The 22183-nt window shown below is 35.3% G+C and overlaps 1 protein-coding gene across 1 annotated transcript in view; it reads right to left on the bottom strand.

The window, feature by feature from the left end:
- MIPOL1 (mirror-image polydactyly 1) overlaps positions 1-22183 on the bottom strand; it is a 246986-nt gene that overhangs the window by 189988 nt on the left and 34815 nt on the right. Inside the window, exons 6-8 of the mRNA XM_007465801.1 lie at positions 17564-17693; positions 2234-2267; positions 1804-1974 (exon numbers count right to left, since the gene is read on the bottom strand). Coding sequence (XP_007465863.1) covers positions 1804-1974; positions 2234-2267; positions 17564-17693 — 335 coding nt within the window. The remainder of the gene's footprint in view (positions 1-1803; positions 1975-2233; positions 2268-17563; positions 17694-22183) is intronic.

Genomic DNA, 22183 nt, shown 5'->3' on the forward strand with positions numbered 1-22183 from the left:
AAAAAAAAAAAAAAAAAAAAGCTAAGCCTTAAGCCCTGTGAAAAGAATAATGGAGTTTCCCATAGTCTTACAATGCTAAAGAGACAAACACTAGAATAGAGGATTCTCCAGGAGTAGAGCCCTAGTGAACACTCTGCTCTCAGTGAACCACAAGCTGACCAAGACTTACCAAAACTTTCACCCAGCCTCCATGGGATATAGTAAAGAATTTCACACAGTGATAGAAATGAACTAATAAGGAAACATTTTAGGAAGTAGGAGAGAAAAGGGACAATTGGTTAAGTGATAACCTTAAGCAGGCAAGGAAAAATGTAAACTAGTGTGAAACAGAGAAGTTGTCCTTAAACAGAAGCATGTAAAAAAGAAAGTAGAAAAGGCAGAGTATATGGGTGCAAATGAAGGTAGGCTGGTGAATGAAATGGTGGGGACAAGCAGAAATTCTTTTTTCTGTTGGGAGGCAGACGTTGGATGCTTGAGGAGAAAGGAGAAAGATAAAACAGTCCTCCAGATGGGGACAGTGAGTGGAAGGTTGCCAGGCAACACCAAGGGTCTACTTGAAGACGGTGGTCATGAACTCAAGGTAAGTTCAGTCAGCAAATTTGTGTGATAGTCTCCTGCCATATAAAGCTGTGAAGGTGTAGAACACACAGAAAGTTAAATTTACAAAACTTAGGTTTTGCTAGGTGAGCAGGATAAAGGAAGAGAGGGCCAAAATAACTGAGGTTATATTACATGCAAGTTGGTGATAATTATGGTGAGCCACGGAATCCAAACTAGATAAAGAGGGAAGTGAGGACAAGAGGGGATTAAAGGATAGGAAAAGAGGTGGTAAGATCAATATGATCAGGTGCCAGGAGAGTTGACAATTTGCTAGAGTTAGAGTTCTAGAGTGAGCTGGAAAGATAACAAATGGTGGTCATCAAGCGGGATGCTTGAAATTGAGACTGATAATGACCAAGAACAGGGTATGACCATAGGGTGGATGGCAGAAAGAGTATAGTGTACGTGGATTATTGGAGGAGAGAGATTCAAAGAGATGAGAGGATATTGAAAGTGTCACCTACATAGATATTTAAATCACCAAGAACTGTGACAGGAGTAGGCTGAAGAAAGAGACAGTGAAATAGATCCTAAAATCTTTAAGAAATGAGGGAAGCGACACGGGAGTGTGTACACGACTGCAACAGGAGTGTGTAATGGCTGATACAATCTGATACATGGGCCTCAAAGCTGGAGGTGTTTAGAGAGAAAAAAGGAACAATTATCTAAAAACACTAATGAGGAACAAGCCTCCAAGCCCAGTGGTCCAACTGCTGGGAGATGGAATATATTCACATTTGAGAGGACTGCAGTGGAAGCGGTATCCTCAGGGCGGTAATCAGGTTTCAGTTAGAGCAGGAAGGTGTAAGTAATGTTCAGAAAGGAATACCCTAATTATTTGATTCCTTTATCAATGTTTACTAAAAGGCACTGAATTAGGCACTGGGAATAAAACAGTAATAAAGACAATGTCAGCCCTCACAAAACTGTGACTCAAGTTAGAAGTCTCATATAAAAGTGATTACTTTAAAGAATATAACTAAAATTTTATAACAAGCTAACAGTTTTATTAGAATGCATATACTTGAAGAATGATATAACAAAATATGTGATTATTTTAATATAGCTAATCATTGTGGTATTAATTATAAGCTAAAAACTAATTCGAATTAAGAATATGTGGGGAAAAGTAATTTTTTAATGTAAAGAAAGAGGGGAAAATGGTAAGTGTATTCTTTTTACAGATATTGTACATGCAGTTACCTGAGACAAAGCAGCATCCCGTTCTTCAATCACTGCATTCATTTCTTCTGCAGTTATTCTCTTTTTACATTCCTTGGTCTTGTAGATTCTATCCACAATTATAGCTCCATTCTTCTGAATAGCTATCCCTGTGTCTGCATTGTTTATTCTGTTCAGTAATTCCTGTAATGTCTACCAACACCATTATATGTTAGTCAGACATGAAGTTTTAATATATTTTATTTAATATAGGGTTTTAATTAATAGGCACATGTGAATTGTAAATTGACTGAGTGAAGTTATTGAATTTTCATATTGCAGCAAAGATGTACATTATTAGTGTGTCAATTCTTCTTTTTCCCACATCTTAGTTCTTGAAACCCACTCAATTGAACTTAAGCCTCTAAGATATAAGACTGACATCAAGAAATCTCCTCAGAGAATGGCTTACCATGTCATTTTCTTCAGGGTTAATATTTTCTAGCCTAGAAAAAAGGGACACAGAAAGCCTGATCAGTAGCATTTCCTTAGTGCAGCAAAATGAGTTCGCTTTTTAAATCTTTAGAACCTCAAGTAATTTCATTCGACTAGTCTTTAGAGTCAACCATGACATTGAACATATTAAAGTGCCACCTGCTCGACTCCATCTTTCAATAATGCTCCATATCTTCTGCACTGACTTCAGACTGTTAAGTTATTAATGTTTACTGCTATATATGACTACAAGGATCAATTGTTCATATGTGCTTAGATGAAGAAAGTTCCCCAGTGATAGAAGTACTCATTCTCATCATTATATTTATTTCTAGACTTTCAATTCTTACCAGAAACCGTATTTCCTATCCTTTTTGGACATTATCACAAATAAAACAAAGCAAGTATTTTTATTACAAAGTTTAACTATGTTCCCCCAAAAGCAATGACAAATAACTACCACTAAATTTGACCTGAAAATCTCCTGGTGCTACCTATTTGTTGAAACAAATACGCTATATAGAAAGGCTGACCAAAATTGGTCACATTTTTAAATGACTAATGTTATTTTCTTTTTTGCATAACATAGAATTATTCAATTTAAAGGCAAAAAAAGTAAACTGGTTCCCTTCATAAATGGACTTTTTGTCTTTTAAGAGTCATAGTGTTTATGTTTGTTGATGTTGGTAAATTGAAATGCAGTTAAAGTAAAGAAAGAAGTTCTAAATGACATATTTAGAAAATGTATATAATATAATTTAGGCAGTCATTAAATTGGGTAGATTAAATGAAAACCTGTAATGGGTACCAGTGAAATGATGGAGATTTTAGAAATGATTTCAATTATTTAAAAATTGTACTTAAAAGCTTAGATATCCAAATTCGTGTTTCAATTTTTCCCGCTCCATTTCTGTGCTCCTGTGATTTAACATTTACCACAAAAAAAGGATACTAGGAAAAGATTACAGAAGACACTTAATAAATTTGTTACAAAATTGTTCCAAACTCCACAGTTCAATCAAACTGCTATAATCATGGAGAGAAAGTATAGATTTTAGAACATTGCATTTGCACAGGAAAAAAAATGAACATATATCAAAAAAACTATTGCTACCCATATTTAAATGGTGTAAGTCAACAGGTAGGTGTATTAATTTTGAATTATATATATTTAATGTTTATCTCAAACTACTAATGTCCCCTTGGATTCACATTCCAATGAGGGCAAATATGTACTCTTATCTTTTTTCTCTCAAAATAAATCAAGTTTTCAACTATCCTGCTTCATAAAAGCTTAGTCTACAAAAACTATGAGGATAATCACTTCCTTTTTATTCAATTAAAAAACACAGTGGAAAAGTATAAAATTCTTATACTTATTTATGATCATGTAAAAGTATTTGAAGAACATGAGCAGCATTTAACCATCAGTTATTGGTTGGCTAAATATAATTTTTAGGGAAGCCATATGTGGTAAGGAATATTTACCTTATGTTGTTCTTTTTCGATGAAATCAAACTAAGAGTCAATTAATGGCAGTGTCCAAAGAAGTTTCAATTTTTATAAACTTCACAATTTATTAAACTTGATCATTTAAAACGTAAAAAGATACACAGAAATTAAGCATTTAGATTCACAGATTACTGAGAACTTAAAAAAAAATTAGTTCTCAATATTATGCAACTCCTTTTGTTTCAAAGAGTTACATATGATCAAAAAGAAAACAACAGTGTAGGTAGGTTAAGTAATTCATATATTCCAAATAATCAACATAACAAAAAGTGCATGAAATTCCTATGTAATATTTATATGTTTTTTTCAAGCAATGCAAAATGAAGAACTATTACTTTAAGGAAAAGCAAATGAAGAGTTTAAATGTTTTAAATTAACAGCTTTCAATAGGAAATGGTTAAGATAACTGTATTTAGTCTAATATTAAATTCCCTGCTAACAACCAAAATTAAAAAAAATTAAAATCAAATTTTCTTATCAGAGGTTATATACTAGATCCTTGGCACATAAATTTAGCATTCTGACTATAAATAACTTATGTGATTGCCCTTAAAAGTACATGATATATAGTGATTTATCATTTTCTGATAAATGAATCTGAATCATGTTTTGGTGAGTGAGTGTGTCAGGTATGACATGCAGGGCATGAGTGAGCCATGTCAACCACTTGGCATGTGAATATCTATTTTGCTTTATTATTAGCCTTTATAATTTATATAAATATAGTGATAAATGGTCACTAAGAGGAAAATAAAACTTAAAACCTTTTATTATACAGCAGGTTCTTATTTGCTGTGCACCTGCAACTAACACAGCATTGTAAATCAACTATACTCCAATAAAAATTTTTAAAAAAATAAAAATGCCTATTTAAAAAAAATAAGAGGGACTTCCCTGGTGGCACAGTGGTTAAGAATCCATGCAAGGGACATGGGTTCGAGCTCCGGTCCGGGACGATCCCACATGCCGTGGAGCAACTAAGCCTGTGTGCCACAGCTTCTGAGCCTGTGCTCTAGAACCCGCGAGCCACAACTACTAAGGCCCACGTGCCTAGAGCCTGTGCTCGGCAACAAGAGAAGCCACTGCAATGAGAAGCCCAAGCACCGCAACAAAGAGTAGCCCCCGCTTGCCCCCCACAACTAGAGAAAGCCCGCGTGCAGCAACAAGGACCCAACGCAGTCAAAAATAAAATAAATAAAATAATTAAAAAGAAAAACTCTTGTACCTACTAAAGTCTGCCTTTGTAGTGCAAACTCATTCATAGACAATATGTAAATGAACAGGTATGGTTGTGTTCAAATTTGCATTTCTTTAAAAGTTTCAGGAAATATTTGTCACAGATATCAAAGATCAACTACATAGTAATTTAGTCTCAACTAGATTATATAGAGTAGGGATGACCAAACTTTTTTGTAAAGGGTCAGATAATATTTTAGGCTTTACCATATGTTCTCTGTTGCAGCTACTAAATTCTGCCTTTGAAGAAGAAAATCTATTCATAGACAATATGTAAATGAACAGGTGTGGCTGTATTCAAATAAAACTTTATTTACAAAACAAGTGGAAGGCTGGATTTGCACCATAGGTCCTTACTTTGCTGATCCCTGATACAGAGTATTGAAAAATGAGATCAGATCTTTGATGTTAATACACTGTAAGTGCCAATTCAGTATATTTGACACATTTTTCTGAGGTGGGTCATTATCTAGTTAAAGATAAAAAATCAACAATAGCGGCTTCCAGAAAATTAAATTCAGTCCTACAGTAAGGACATTATTTACTGTATCACTTAAGAAAACAAAAATTAGACAAACAACTTACCTTTAAGAAAAAGGAAGCAATTTGAAACAGTTATATAAGACACATAATTTTCTATGTAAAATGACTTTTTAGGTTTAAGGTTTACTAGCAGCATGTACAACACATAGTTTAACTAGCTTAATAAAGACAAAGTAATAGTTGGTATTATATGACATACAGCCAACAAACTATACATTATGTATCATTAATATGAAGTTTACAAAATTAAACAAAAGAATTAAACATTAATTAAACAAAATTAATTAAACAGAATTAATTAAACAAAAGAATTTCAACCTTTCATAATCTTTAAATTATGCCTACAACAGTCTAACTAGACAGTCATGATAATCAGTAAGAATATTGCTGAAGTAAATGTCCATAGGTTCAAGTTTCAATTGATTTCCTATACCATGCAAATTCTGACTGACAACCTTGCACTCTAAGTGAAAAGACTCATGCATGAAATGTCACATTTCTTGATTTATTCCTAAATCAGTCAATATCACATCTTTCCTTTCTGAACCTATAGTCCTTTACCTTGTTCAATGGGAAGAAGCAAAACTTTGACACCCAAATGATAAAAAGAACTAGTGATCAGCTTATCAAAAAATTCTAAATTGTTTTTTTTTTTCTCTAAGTCTCCTTTCTTACACAGTGCCACCTTTAATATAAAAAATACACCAACAATAACAGATTGAAAAATAGATACCATGGTCTCAAAAGTTGGAATGTACCTATGCAAACATGTCTATATTGGCATGCATATGTAAGTCATTTTAACCTGAATCCTTTTTACTTTTCCCTAGTTTTGGATAAAAGCAAAAGAGACAAAGAAAAAAGCATTAAAAATTCAAGAGGTAAGTGAAAGCAGAGAAGCGGCAGAATAATAAGACAAGACAAACATTACACAGAAAGATGAAAAGTAGATCGGAAGTGGAAAAGATGATGAGAGAAAAAAGAAGGAAGGAATTTCCAGATTATAGGAAGCAAGAAGTAAGGAATTAAAACAAAAAGATGTGAAATAATTTATAAAATTTCATCTTATACTCAATGCCTCTAAATATGCCTTTCAGTCAAGCAAAGCTCAGTTATAAATTGGTTCTCTCTTAACAAAGATTTAGTCTAAAATGCACTATTGAAGTTCAGAGCCTATAGACTTCAACTGAGTAGAAAAGAACCTCCACAGTGCCATTTAAAACTGTACTGACATGCTATTTGTTGCTGTTGTTGTTCTTGCTTCTTATGTATGATTTTTCCTGATCCCCTCACCTGAACCCCTAGACTGTAATACAGCTGTCTATAAACTTTTCTTAGGAACCAATAATTCTTCATATCACTTGATACTATTTTAAGTATTTATGTAATTATTCATATTTACTTAATGCTGATCTTTTTAACTAAATTGAGACCATAATGCTGTGTTCCCGCAACTAGCACTGTACTAGACACATAATAAATATTCAATAAATATTTATTGAATGGACTAATTAACTAAAAGATAAGTCTTGGGACTGTTTTCCTTTTCTCCATTCCCAATTCCTCCCTCAATATGAATGCTACCAAGAACAAAATGAAAAAGTCTTGCCTCAAGGAACCCTAATTTTCATGTATTGTAATAAAAACTATAACAAAACATATGTACAGATTAAAGTAAATAGACAATGGAAGTTTTAAAAGCTTAGGGAAGAAGGATAGGCTCAATTTAGATCCATCACTTAAAGAGAGAGAATGAACAAAACTAAGAGACCAATTTTTTTTTTTTTTTTTTCCTTGCGTTATGCGGGCCTCTCACTGTTGTGGCCTCTCCCATTTGCGGAGCACAGGCTCCGGACGCGCAGGCTCAGTGGCCATGGCTCACAGGCCCAGCCGCTCCGCGGCATGTGGGATCTTCCCGAAACGGGGCACGAACCCGCGTCTCCTGCATCGGCAGGCGGACTCTCAAGCACTGCGCCACCAGGGAAGCCCCAGAGACCAATTTAATAGGAGTTCTGAGGAAGAAGTTTTTGTTTCAATATGTGGGCAGGTGGTTGTGCTGCTGATAGGTACAGGGAATTAAGGAGGATCAGGTTTTAAAAATAAATTAATAATTCCATTTTGGATATGCTAAAGTTGAGATGCCTGTATAGCTCTGAGGTAGATAAGTCCTACAATGTGACTATGACTCTTTGGGCAGGTAGTCAACCACTCTAAGTTTTTTCACCTATAAAGCCTGAATATCACTCAATGAGTTGTGACATTGTATAAAAAACTGATTTGTTATCTTTGGGGGGGTGAATTTTATTTCTAAAAACAGTAAAAACTGGGCTTCCCTGGTGGCGCAGTGGTTGACAGTCCGCCTGCCGATGCAGGGGACACGGGTTCATGCCCCGGTCTGGGAAGATCCCACATGCTGCGGAGCGGCTGGGCCCGTGAGCCATGGCTGCTGAGCCTGCGAGTCCGGAGCCTGTGCTCTGCAACAGGAGAGGCCACAACAGTGAGAGGCCCACGTACCGCAAAAAAACAGAACAAAACAAAACAAAAAAACAGTAAAAACTATTTAGAAGCAAATTTTATGAATAAAATTGGTGATCAATCTACATAAAAGATATATGGTCATAAATTACATGCTAAGTATAGTACTGTGCAGCAGTTGACAAATTGAAGGTAATAGTACTTGCAAATCCCTAAAGAAAAGTTCTAAAGTTTTTAATAGCTGCATTACTGAAAAAAAGATAAAAAGGTATCTATTTTGAAGAGTATGTTTAAACACATTGGGTCCCAGCAACTGTTTTGTAGATAAAAACAAACTGATTCTTAAAGGTATATGGAAAGGCAAACGTACCAGAATAGTCAAAATAATTCTACAATAAAAGAGCAAAGTTTAGAGCGATGACATTATCCGATTTCAAGATGTAACATAAAGATTTAGTAATCAAGAATGTGTGGTATTGGCAAAGGGATAGAAACACAGATCAATGGACAGACAAGTAAGTCTTGAAATTAATGCACATGAATAGTCAAATAACTTTTGGCAAAGGTGTAAAGGAAATTAGTGGAGAAATGATACCATTTTCAACAAATGGTACTAGAATAAATAAATGTCCACATGCAAAAAAAAAAAAAAGACCATTTATACATGTACCATGTATCACTTTACACAAAAGTCAACTCAAAACAGATTGTAGGCCTAAATGTAAAACACGAAATTTATAACTCAAAGAAGAAAACATAGGAGAACACTTGGTGTGACCTTACATATGACAATGAGTTTTAGATTCAATATTAAAAGTACAAAACATGAAAGAAAAAACAATCAATAAACTGAATTTTATCAAACTTTAAAACTTATATTCTGCTAAGCACACTGTTAAGAGAAGAAAAATACAAAACATGTACTGGAAGAAAATATTTGAAAACCACATACCTGAAAAACGACTTACATCCAGAATATATAACGAATGCTTAAAATTAACAAAAAGGAAACAAACAACCAACGTAAAAAACTGGTCAAATATCTGAACAGACATTTTACCAAAGAAGATATACAGATGGTAAATAAACAGGAGCTCAATATCATCTGTCATTAGAGAATGGCTAATGTTCAAAATAAGAAAAAAAGCAAAACAAGAATGACAATTCCAAATGCTGACAAGGATGGTGAGCAAAAAGAACTCTGATTCATTGTTGGTGGGGTGGGCATATCCTCATAAAACATGACCCTGGAGCAGGCTGCAGTGCCAGAAAGTAAGAAATGGTTAAAAAAAATCAAAAGGATGGGAACATGTCAAAGGCATGTAGGAGACACCTAAAAGAGTTTCCAATGGTCAAAGTTGAAATACTATACAATAGCAAAGATCAATAAAACTAAAAGCTGGTACTTTGAGAAGATACACAAAACTGATAAACCATTAGCCAGACTCATCAAGAAAAAAAGGGAGAAGACTCAAATCAAGAGAATCAGAAATGAAAAAGGAGAAGTAACAACTGACACTGCAGAAATACAAAAGATCATGAGGGATTACTACAAGCAACTCTATGCCAATAAAATGGACAACCTGGAAGAAATGGACACATTCTTAGAAAAGCACAACCTTCCGAGACTGAAGCAGGAAGAAAGAGAAAATATAAACAGACCAATCACAAGCACTGAAATTGAGACTGTGATTAAAAATCTTCCAACAAACAAAAGCCCAGGACCAGATGGCTTCACAGGTGAATTCTATCAAACATTTAGAGAAGAGCTAACACCTATCCTTCTCAAACTCTTCCAAAGTATAGCAGAGAGAGGAACGCTCCCAAACACATTCTATGAGGCCAGCATCACCATGACACCAAAATCAGACAAAGATGTCACAAAGAAAGAAAACTACAGGCCAATATCACTGATGAACATAGATGCAAAAATCCTCAACAAAATACTAGCAACCAGAATCCAACAGCACATTAAAAGGATCATACACCATGATCAAGTGGAATTTATCGCAGGGATGCAAGGATTATTCAATTTATGCAAATCAATCAATGTGATACACCATATAAAAAACTGAAGGAGAAAAACCATATGATCATCTCAACAGATGCAGAAAAAGCTTTTGACAAAATTCAACACCAATTTATGATAAAAACCCTCTAGAAAAGTAGGTGTAGAGGGAACTTTCCTCAATATAATAAAGGCCGTATATGACAAGCCCACAGCCAACATCATCCTCAATGGCGAAAAACTGAAAGCATTTCCACTAAGGTCAGGAACAAGACAAGGTTGCCCACTCTCACCACTCTTATTCAACATAGTTTTGGAAGTTTTAGCCACAGCAATCAGAGAAGAAAAGGAAATAAAAGGAATCCAAATCGGAAAAGAAGAAGTAAAGCTGTCACTGTTTGCAGATGACATGATACTATACATAGAGAATCCTAAAGATGCTACCAGAAAACTACTAGAGCTAATCAATGAATTTGGTAAAGTAGCAGGATACAAAATTAATGCACAGAAATCTCTGGCATTCCTATATACTAATGATGAAAAATCTGAAAGTGAAATCAAGAAAACACTCCCATTTACCATTGCAACAAAAAGAATAAAATATCTAGGAATAAACCTACCTAAGGAGACAAAAGACCTGTATGCAGAAAATTATAAGACACTGATGAAAGAAATTAAAGATGATACAAACAGATGGAGAGATATACCATGTTCTTGGATTGGAAGAATCAACATTGTGAAAATGACTCTACTACCCAAAGCAATCTATAGATTCAATGCAATCCCTATCAAACTACCACTGGCATTTTTCACAGAACTAGAACAAAAAATTTCACAATTTGTATGGAAACACAAAAGACCCCGAATAGCCAAAGCAATCTTGAGAACAAAAAATGGAGCTGGAGGAATCAGGCTGCCTGACTTCAGACTATACTACAAAGCTACAGTAATCAAGACAGTATGGTACTGGCACAAAAACAGAAAGATAGATCAATGGAATAGGATAGAAAGCCCAGAGATAAACCCATGCACATATGGTCACCTTATCTTTGATAAAGGTGGCAGGAACGTACAGTGGAGAAAGGACAGCCTCTTCAATAAGTGGTGCTGGGAAAACTGGACAGGTACATGTAAAAGTATGAGATTAGATCACTCCCTAACACCATACACAAAAATAAGCTCAAAATGGATTAAAGACCTAAATGTAAGGCCAGAAACTATCAAACTCTTAGAGGAAAACATAGGCAGAACACTCTATGACATAAATCACATAAATCTTTTTTGACCCACCTCCTAGAGAAATGGAAATAAAAACAAACAAATGGGACCTAATGAAACTTAAAACCTTTTGCACAGCAAAGGAAACCATAAACAATATGAAAAGACAGCCCTCAGAATGGGAGAAAATATTTGCAAATGAATCAACTGACAAAGGATTAATCTCCAAAATTTACAAGCAGCTCATGCAGCTCAATATCAAAAAAACAAACAATCCAATCCAAAAGTGGGCAGAAGACCTAAATTGACATTTCTCCAAAGTAGATATACAGATTGCCAACAAACACATGAAAGGATGCTCAACATCACTAATCATTAGAGAAATGCAAATCAAAACTACAATGAGGTATCGTCTCACACCGGTCAGAATGGCCATCATCAAAAAATCTACAAACAATAAACGCTGGAGAGGGTGTGGAGAAAAGGGAACCCATGAGAATGTAATGGGAATGTAAATTGATACAGCCACTAAGGAGAACAGTATGGAAGGTCCTTAAAAACTAAAAATAGAACTACCATACAACTCAGCAATCCCACTACTGAGCATATACTTTGAGAAAACCATAATTCAAAAAGACTCATGTACCACAATGTTCACTGCAGCTCTATTTACAATAGCCAGGACATGGAAGCAATGTAAGTGTCCATCAACAGATGAATGGATAAAGAAGATGTGGTACATACATACAAGGGAATATTACTCAGCCATAAAAAGAAATGAAATTGAGTTATTTGTGGTGACTGGACTGACCTAGAGACTGTCATACAGAGTGAAGTAAGTCAGAAAGAGAAAAACAAATACCGTATGCTCACACATATATGGAATCTTAAAAAAAAAAAAAGGTTCTGAAGAACCTAGGGGCAGAGCAGGAATAAAGATGCAGATGTAGAGAATGTACTTGAGGACATGAGGAGTGGGAAGGGTAAGCTGGGATGAAGTGAGAGAGTGGCGTGGACATATATACACTACCAAATGTAAAATAGATAGCTAGTGGGAAGCAGCCACATAGCACAGGGAGATCAGCTCGGTGCTTTGTGACCATCTAGAGGGGTGGGACAGGGAGGGTAGGAGAGAGATGCAAGAGGGAGGAGATATGGGGATATATGTATACATACATCTGATTCACTTTGTTATACAGGAGAAACTAACACATCATTGTAAAGCAATTATACTCCAATAAAGACGTTAAAAAAAAAAAGCTGGAATACTCCAATCAACAAAATAATATAGTATTAGATTATAATTCGAAGTATTAAATGAATATCAATGAGTCCAAACAGATATAACTAAATAAAAAAATGAGGGACACAAATGTCCTGTACTGAAGAATTACAAATAATTTATGTAGATATTCTCTGCTGAGGAAGCTAGAGCTCAATTAACCTCCTAGCCCACATTCCCCAGCCCCATCATTGAGTACGGGCTGCACTTTAGTCATTTGCTTCAAAGAGCAGAGTATGAAAGAGGAATGTGGGTAACTTTACAGAAGAGAAACATGGCAAGTACTACCTTGGCCAGGTGACCAAGATTAACATCACTGGCTGTAAGTCATATTGATAGAAGATAACCTTGAAATGACGTGATGAAAATAGCATTTCATCCCTGTACTCTCTGTCCCATAAAACCAATACCTCAGTATAATCATGAGAAGAACTTCAGAAAAACTGAAATTGAGAAACATTCTATAAAATACCTGACCAATATTCTAGAACTGTCATCAAAAACAAGGAAAGCCTGAGAAAATGTCACACAACAGAGTAGGCAACGGAGACATAGTAACTAAATGTCTATGGAATCCTGGATAGGATCTTGGAAAATAAAAAGGACATCAGGGAGAAGTAGTGAAATCTGAATAAAGTGTGGCCTTTAGTAAACAGTTGTATAACAATGTTGATTTCTCCCCTGTGACATATGTACCATAGTAATGTAAGATGTTAGCAATAAGGGAAACTGGGTGAGGGTTATAGGAACTCTGTAGTATCTTCACAGCTTTTCTGTAAATCTGAAAGTATTCTAAAATAAAAAGTTTATTGAAAAAAAAAAGGCCAAGTAAAGATGGTGGAGTGAAATCTGAACACAGAAATCTATGTATCCCATCACATACCACTTGAATGGATGATAAAAATTAATCAAACAGCAAAGGAAGCAGGACATCATGTAGTAATTTTTTAAAGTAGGGATAAGGTGGAGAGTGGAAAAATGATTTTGAACAGGTTCAACTAACTTCTCTTTTTACACATGAAAACAGGTATTGAGAAAAGACAGTGACCTCACCAAATCCTGGAAATTTTTCACTAATACCACACAGCTTGGAAATAACCTGAGAGACCAAGGAGTTGAGTAGACAGACCAGAGAAAAGTAAAGAAAATCTTCCTGCTTTACTGAAGAATCTTTACAGAGGAAGCAAGAATCATCAGGGCTGGCCACTTTTTTTTTTTTTTTTTTTTTACTACACTGGTGGAACAAATAAAAGCCCAGAAGAAATACTCCATGGAATCAGGATATCCACAAGATGAGACAGAGTGAGCTGTCAGAACAGTGCAAGACACCAAACAAAGTCCTACAGGCAGAGAACAGAACTTCAAACAAAATCAGTATCTAGCCCCAAGGAGGTCTTCCCAACTACTACTCTTACCCCACTGCCTTACAGCAATGAAGAAAAGTGGCCCAGAAGCAATACCTAGCCAAGAATCAGAGGAGAAGGCAAATAGGTTTCAAATAATATGAAATGTTTATCAAGGAAAATTCACTTGCACTGTATCAGAACAAAGAAAAGTTCTTGACAATTTAAGCATGAGCAAGATGAAGAGAACTGAGATGCCAACTATGAATTCACCACAAACACATGACAAAATATCATGCAAATGAGATAAAGATCATAATATTAAAGATAACATAAAGCAAGAGAAAGAAGAAAATTGTCCTATTGTGGTTGGCATTCTAGAAAAACATAAGAAGAATATGAATTCAATAAAAGAAGTTCAAAGAGAAGATGCCAAAACAAAAGAGTAGATGAACAGGAAAATTGAAAACTTAAGGATAGACCTGAAACTTATATACTTAAAAAAAGAAAGAAAACTTAAGGGAACATAGAGAATAAATAAAAAAACAAAATATTTTATTAAATGAACCAGAAAGAACAGGGAATGGGACAGTAACAATTGGAATTACTAACTAAAGGAAAGGCTTAAGAGTATCACAGTGAATGCAGAGAAAGAGACAGAAATTAAAATAATTATTGAAGAGATAATAGATAAGGATAAAAGTTCCCTATAAAAATAACTGAAGTCTCTAAAACAGAAAACCTAAAAAATAAATGTAAAATTTCCCTGAAATAAAGGAAGAATCAAATAGTCTTTAGAAAGGCATGCTGTGGTTCTAAAAATATTACAGATCAACCCGAACATACGGATTAAGTTGTTCTATTTCAAGAATAAATCATTCAAGTACCCAGGCAGAAAAAATTAAACCACCTATAAGTGAGGGAAAAAGCAATATGACTGATCTCAGACTTCTTTTCAGCCAAATTCAAAGTCAGAAAAGTCAGTAACATTTTTACAGTGTTTAGAATGAAAAAATAATTGAGCCAAGAATTTTATTCATAACCAATTTGAATATAAGGATAACAAACAGCCAGTCTAGAGTATGTTAAAGTAGAGAATAAAGTATTTATAAACCCTTCCTTAAAAAACTATTTGAGGGCTTCCCTGGTGGCGCAGTGGTTGAGAGTCCGCCTGCCGACGCAGGGGACACGGGCTTGTGCCCCGGTCCGGGAAGATCCCACATGCCGCGGAGCGGCTGGGCCCGTGAGCCATGGCCGCTGAGCCTGCGCGTCCGGAGCCTGTGCTCCACAACGGGAGAGGCCACAACAGTGAGAGGCCCGCGTACCACACACAAAAAAAACTATTTGAAAACGAAATTTGGTTATCCAGGAACTCCCCACAATAAAGAACTCAGGTGTAAAAATGCCATGTATGATAAAAGTTCGAGTAATGATTACTCAACCCTTTTAAATATAAAATAAAGGTTAAACAAGGGGGGCACTTTGGCTATAGAATCCAATACAGCTTTTACAAATTTTTTAAAAGTAGAATTCATAAAGAAAAAGAAAAAAAGGAGTTTAAAACTGTTATTTATTTCATAGCTGAGAGTCAAATAATATTGCTTAACTAAAACACTGCACAAAAAAATACTGATGAGATTCCAACACCTTAATGTTTTTCCATCTCTTAAATTTAGATAGTTCTTTTGGGAATTAATATATCTTATTGAGAGAAAACACTGCCTGAAGTTCAAAAATTTCTTCAGTTTCACTTCAATTGATTACTACTCTTCAAGTAACATTTATACAGCATTTGCTACAAGTATGTTTCAATACTTATTAAATCATTTAGTCCTCATAACAACCAATATAAAACAGCCACTATTTCCCTGTTTTGTAGAGAAAAAACAGAGTCCCAGAAACTCTGAATAATCTGTCCATGACTGTACAGCTAAGAAGCAAAAGAGTGAAGATTCAAAGACAGGTACCTGTGTCTGGAATCTGTGCTCTCTTCACCTCTACAATACAATGCCTCTCAAATAAAACAGAATGTAGAAAATGAATTAATTTTTATCAAATTAATTCTATGTATGCATCTATTCAACCATCAGCCATCTATCCTTTCAGACAGTAGTGTTTATATAAACAAAGAGAAATGTTTGGTATAATGTTTCCCTATTGATAAGGATAGTTATTTGGGAGTAGGCAGTGTGGAATTTAGCTAAATTTTTAAATTTATTTTTAGTTGTCAACGAGTTAATGTTTTATAATGAGTCTCTCCATCTACTTTTTGAATAAGTCTTCAAAAAAAAATGAAACCATTAATATAAACAAAAACCAAATCACATTACCTAGTCACAACATGAATGCTACAGTATTAATTATTTAATGATTCTGTCTAATGAACCACCATGGGTTTTTTTGTCTTTTTTGTTTGTTTTTTGGGCATGCCCTGTGGCTTGTGGGATCTTAGTTCTCTAACCAGGGATCAAACCTGTGCCCCCTGCATAGGAAGTGCGGAGTCCACTGGACCGCCAGGCAGTTTCCCACCACGTTTTTTCTTTAAATAAATTTATTTATTTATTTTTGGCTGTGTTGGGTTTTCGTTTCTGTGCGAGGGCTTTCTCTAGTTGCGGCAAGCGGGGGCCACTCTTCATCAGGGTGCGTGGGCCTCTCACTGTTGCGGCCTCTCCTGTTGTGGAGCACAGGCTCCAGACGTGCAGGCTCAGTAGCTGTGGCTCACGGGCCCAGTTGCTCCGTGGCATGTGGGATCCTCCCAGACCAGGGCTCTAACCCATGACCCCTGCATTAGCAGGCAGATTCTCAACCTCTTCGCCACCAGGGAAGCCCCCCACCACGTTTTAATTAGTATTTTATTGTGATCCCTCAGAGACTAGCACAATATTGGGCACAGCAAACATTTGATAAATATATTGAGGGATCAACATAAAAATATTAGATTACTACATTCTATCTTGCAGGTAACATTCCTAGATGCTCTCGGGCCTTTCTACCCAACGTGGACACCTTAGATTAGCATCATTTGCATGACCTGGGAGCTTGAAAAAAGGCAGAATCTCAGGCTCCACTCCAGACATTATCTAACAAGAACCTGCATTTTAACAATATTCCCCAAGTGATTGGAGTGCACATTAAAACTGGAGAAGTAATTCTTTCCAGAGCATTGTTTATCTAAGTGCAGTATGTTATTTACCTATACCAGAATCACCTGGTTCGCTTGCTAAAAATGTAGATTCTCAGGCTCTACCCTATTTCAGGTGTCAGGTTTCAGTTTAGAACCCACAGCTAATAGACTTAAAAAGTAGTGGAGAATAGGAATGAGCACAGTAAGCAGAGAGCAGTAAAAGAACCCAGAGCTGAAATAAATCAAGGAGGTGATAATAAGGAGAGGGAAGAAAAGAGGAGTCACAAAGGAAGGTAGAGTAAGGATATCAACAACAGAACTATGAAGAAATAAAGAAAGTAACTGTACTAAGAGTGTTGTGCATTTCTTTCTTTCTTTCTTTCTTTTTTTTTTAGTGACTGAAAACTACTAGCATGCCTAAAGTTTTAGAAAAAGACTGTGGGGATATGGAATTTACCACTGTAACATATAAGCATCAGTAACACTTTTAAACATGTAACCACCACATAATTCATGTACTTTATAAATGCTCCTAACATCATATGTAGTTTCAAATGTGTACATACAGTTTTAGAGACATTTCCATATGCTTGGATCGTGCAATTGCTTCATCTCTCTCCTCATTGGCTAACTGCAGTCGAGACATAATAGCTTCATCACGTTCTCTCTGTGCAAAATACACCTCTTCAACCAGAGCTACCAAAATATATAATTCATAATTAATTAGCGAAAATAAAAGAAAAATGCATGCTTTTAGCAAAAATAAAAAGCAAAAAAATTATTTTATTCAGCTGAGTTAGCATCAATTAATTTGTTTACTTGAGAAAACATTATCTTTTTAAGCTACTGCAAAATTGAGACACTATTTCATACCCATAAAAGCAAAAATTAAAAGGCCAAATAGTAAAAATTATTGGGCGCATGAAATAAAGGAAACACTCAAATATACTGAGATAGGTGTATATGTTTCGACAACCTCTGATGAGCAATTTGGCAATGCTGAAGTTTGCCATCACCTGGCAAATCTCCTCTTTGGTATGAAGCCTAGAGAAATTCTTGCACATGTGCACAAGGAAACATGTATAAAAATGCTTAGGAACAATGTATAAAAATGTTTATTTCACCATTATATAATAGCAAAAACTTACAAATAACCCAATTGTCCAATAACTGGAGCAGGAATAAATAAATTACTTTACATTAAAAATGGAATACTATGCAGCATTTAAATGAATTAACTATGGACAAATGGACAAATCTCAAAAATGAAAATCTGACAAAAATAGCAAGTTGCAAAATAAAGCAAATCTACTATTCGTGGATAGACACAATTAGTAAAAAATATTAAAATAAACATGGAAATGATAAACACCAAATTCAGGACAGTAGTTACCTCAGTAAGATGATGGAAGGAGAGGAAAGAGGAGAGTAAATGGGGGCAGAGCTGTGCTGGTTTCGCACTGACCGTCTCCGGGGGCACCATTTATATCGATTATAATACAAATGACATCATGTAAATTTCTGCAGCACTATATAGGGAGCTTTTATGTTACCTGAAATTGTCACTTCTCAAACTTAATTTCTACTTGAAATCTTATATAACGTTTAAAATATCACTGCAATTTTAGACAGAAAGGGGCTCAAATACTTGGATCACTGAACCAAATTTATTTATACTGTCAAACCACAAAATAAACTTAGGAAAGACATTTGAAATGTTCTTTTAGGTCATAAAACACTGGGTTTCTGCTAAGATTTGTCATAGACTAATATACTGTTAAGATAGTTACTTTTATATTACTTAAATTATAAGTAGTGGAAAAGAAAAAAAACCCTGAGAAAAAAGCAACTGTATCTTTTCCATAATACAGTATAAAATGGAACATGCAATGGCAAAGCAAAAGTCAAAACTACTTCTAAGAAGCTAAGCCTGAGGGAAGATGAATAAATTAATTAATTCATCAAATATTTATCAAGCTCCTGTGGCAGTCATCAATACAGTTTTAAGGAATATGAATATAGCAGTCTAAGAAGTCCTTGTCATCCTAGAGTATACATTCTACTACAGGGAAACAGACAGTAGAGAGAAAAACAGGCCAAAAATTAGGTAGGTAGTTAGGTAGGTATGTAGATAGATTGCTTTGAAGGAAAACACAGCTGTTATCAGAGAAAAGAGTGACTTGGTAGATGGGGAATAGGGCAGACTATTTTAGAAAGGGTGGTCAGAAAAGACCTTTTAAAATAAGTGACATTTCAGCACATTCAAATAAAGCAAGAGTAACCATATTCATATTTGAAAGTAGACTAAGCTGAAGAAAAACCAGGACAAAGGCCCTAGAAGTATTAGCGATATAACAGCAATACGGCTGGAGCACAGAGAGGGTGAGAGTTTTGGGAGATCACACTGTAAATCACAGCAAGGAATTAAGATCTCATCTAAATATGACGGTAGCCAATGGTGGTCTCTGAGCAAGGAAATGGCAGCATCACATTTACGTTTAAAAAGGAATTCTGGCTTCCAGGTGAGAAGTAGTTCATAGGTGGGGCAAACATGGAAGCAAATTCCAGAAGGGAGACTATAGGAGTGGTTCAAGCAAGAGTTCACATCAATAACCCACAAGAATAACCCTTTCCCTGAAACTTTAAGCTACCTAGAAATAAATATCAACTTCTAGAATAGGAACAATTTGAACAGATCTGTGTTTCAGAAGGAAACTCCCAGAGATTAGCATTCAGTGTGTGGAAGATGCAGGGATCACCTGCATCAACTTCCAAAAGTTGCAGGTTGGATTGTACATGCCCCTTAACCCAATATTAGATTATTATAAAAGTCCACATAAGAAACAATGAAACCCTGAATTAAGACAAGGGCAGCACAAAGGAGAAAGAAAATAGATTCAATTCATAACAAAAAGTTAAGTATGTACCAAATTTCAGAGGAGAGAAAAATAGGACAGGTGACTTCACTAAGGCATCCCTCAACCTATCAAAAGGTAATCTCCATGAAACTCTGGGGTAAACAGGCTACTCCTCTCCTTACTGCTGCCACATAGATTCCAAGGCAAAAAAACCCAAACAGTCTTAGCCCAGCATTCAAGGAAAACTGGAGTCTAGTTCTAGCCTACCTTCCAGCATCATCTACCACCATATTCCCTTTAGGACAGTATTTCACAAAACATAGGATGTGAAACACATTGTTTAATAGTTATGTCACTTTAATGTATATTAGAAAACCATAACTAGCACATCAGACCTATAATTTCTCTGAGTGGCATTTAATTTAATGTCCAATTAAAATTCAAATTTCTTTAAATTACCCATATTGTTGAGGTAGATGCCAAAAAAGGGTAATTTTCCATTATTTCATTTATTTAAAGTTCAAAAACAAAAAAGAATGGCCTGGCTATTAAACTTAGGATAATGGTTACTAACTTTTGGAGGTAGTACTAGAAGGGAGGATGAGGAACTTTTTGTGATATCTGGTGATATTCTATTGGTAATATTTGGTTTTTTTACATCTGGGTGCTGGTTATACAAGTGTGTTCACTTTCTGAGATTCATAAAACTGTACAGTTATTTGTGCACTTTTTGGGTACAGACGTTAAAACTAAAAAAAATTCCATTAAAATATATATTTATCTAGTTAAAAAGATGAGATTTTTAAAGAAAAACATTAAGTGAATAACAGGAAAAAAGTTAGCATATATGATAAAATCTTCGAGAGTATATGTTAGGATTAAATTTTAAGCAACACAACCTTGTCCTCCTGGTCAAGACAGGGTAACAGGATCCAAATTTGTATTCCCACTTAAAACAATTTTTTTTTAATGGACAAAACATGCATAGGATAACAGTTTTCAAGTTGATAGGGAAATAAAGACAGTGACCTGAGAGAGGAAAACAAAAGAGTTGAGTCCTACGACTGGCCCAGCTTAATACACTGAAAGTTTTCTGGACATGGCACAGGAAAGGAAGAATCCAGGAGGAGGCCAGCAGACTCCACAATTTGAAGAGAGAAGAGTCTAAGGAAACCAAAGCAGCTAGAATTCACAAGACACACTATCAGAGGAAAAAACAGCTGCAAAGAGAGAAAGCTTTGGAGACATGCAGAGGGTATTCCTCAAGAAATCAGCTGAGGACTGAGCACACACATGTGAGTAAACTACCCATGCAGGGGAAAGAGCCACCTGAAAGTTTTAGAGGCATCAGTGCCCTGAGCTCCACAAAACCAAAAATAGTACGTGTTCCCACTAGCCAGATTGGAAAAACTCATGATTCATGAACTACTGCACAGAATACAGAGAAGGGTCTTGCTTCAGTAGTGGGTATTAATTAACCCTAGACTAAACACTGCTCTGGTAATAACCTACCTATCTTTAAAGCATGACCCAGAAGTAGTGACCTGTTTCCAAGAAACATAACTATATCTCAGAACAAAGCTCAAAAATATTTTATAAAAATACAAAAATACCAGCTCCCAAAATGGTAAAGTTCATCATGTCTGGTATCCAATTATGAGGCATGCAATCAAGCAGCAAAATTAGGACCCATAAAGAAAATTTAATCAGCTAAAACTGATCAACATTTTGTCAACTAATATATAACCTTGTTTCATGTATGTTTCTTTTTAAAAACACCTTAGTTAATACATATTGTTGATTTATTAGCACTGAACTCATGGCCAACAGGACAATAACTCATGCCTGAACAAAGTTTATCCATAACACACACACAGCCTTCCATGCTTCGGGAACATTAGATTGCATTTCAGCACGCAGCTGTTTTAAACAGTGAACTCACCAATAGAAGGTACAAAAATACAATAAATGTAGCACTAAATAAGCTGCAAAAAGGATACTTATTTACAATATAAGAGCTGAAACATAAAAGCAGAGTGTGGCCTTAAGATGATCAGATTGTTTTTCTTTTCTTGGTGTGTCATTTTGGTAATATTGATAGATTTTTAAATGGTAAACCAACCTTGCATTCCACAAAATAAATCACAGTCCCAAATGCAAAACCTAAAATTATAAAAGTTCTGGAGGAAAACCTCTTTGACTTTAGGTAGGCAAAGCTTCTTAACTATAATAATAGCAAAGCATAATCCAATTTTTAAAAATTGATAAGTAGGACTTCAATTTAATTCAATTACAAATTTCCACTCTTCAAAAAATGTTAAGAAAATG

This window comes from Lipotes vexillifer, unplaced genomic scaffold, assembly GCF_000442215.2.
Source record: "Lipotes vexillifer unplaced genomic scaffold, Lipotes_vexillifer_v1.1 scaffold7, whole genome shotgun sequence".
Classification (NCBI taxonomy): Eukaryota; Metazoa; Chordata; class Mammalia; order Artiodactyla; family Lipotidae; genus Lipotes; species Lipotes vexillifer.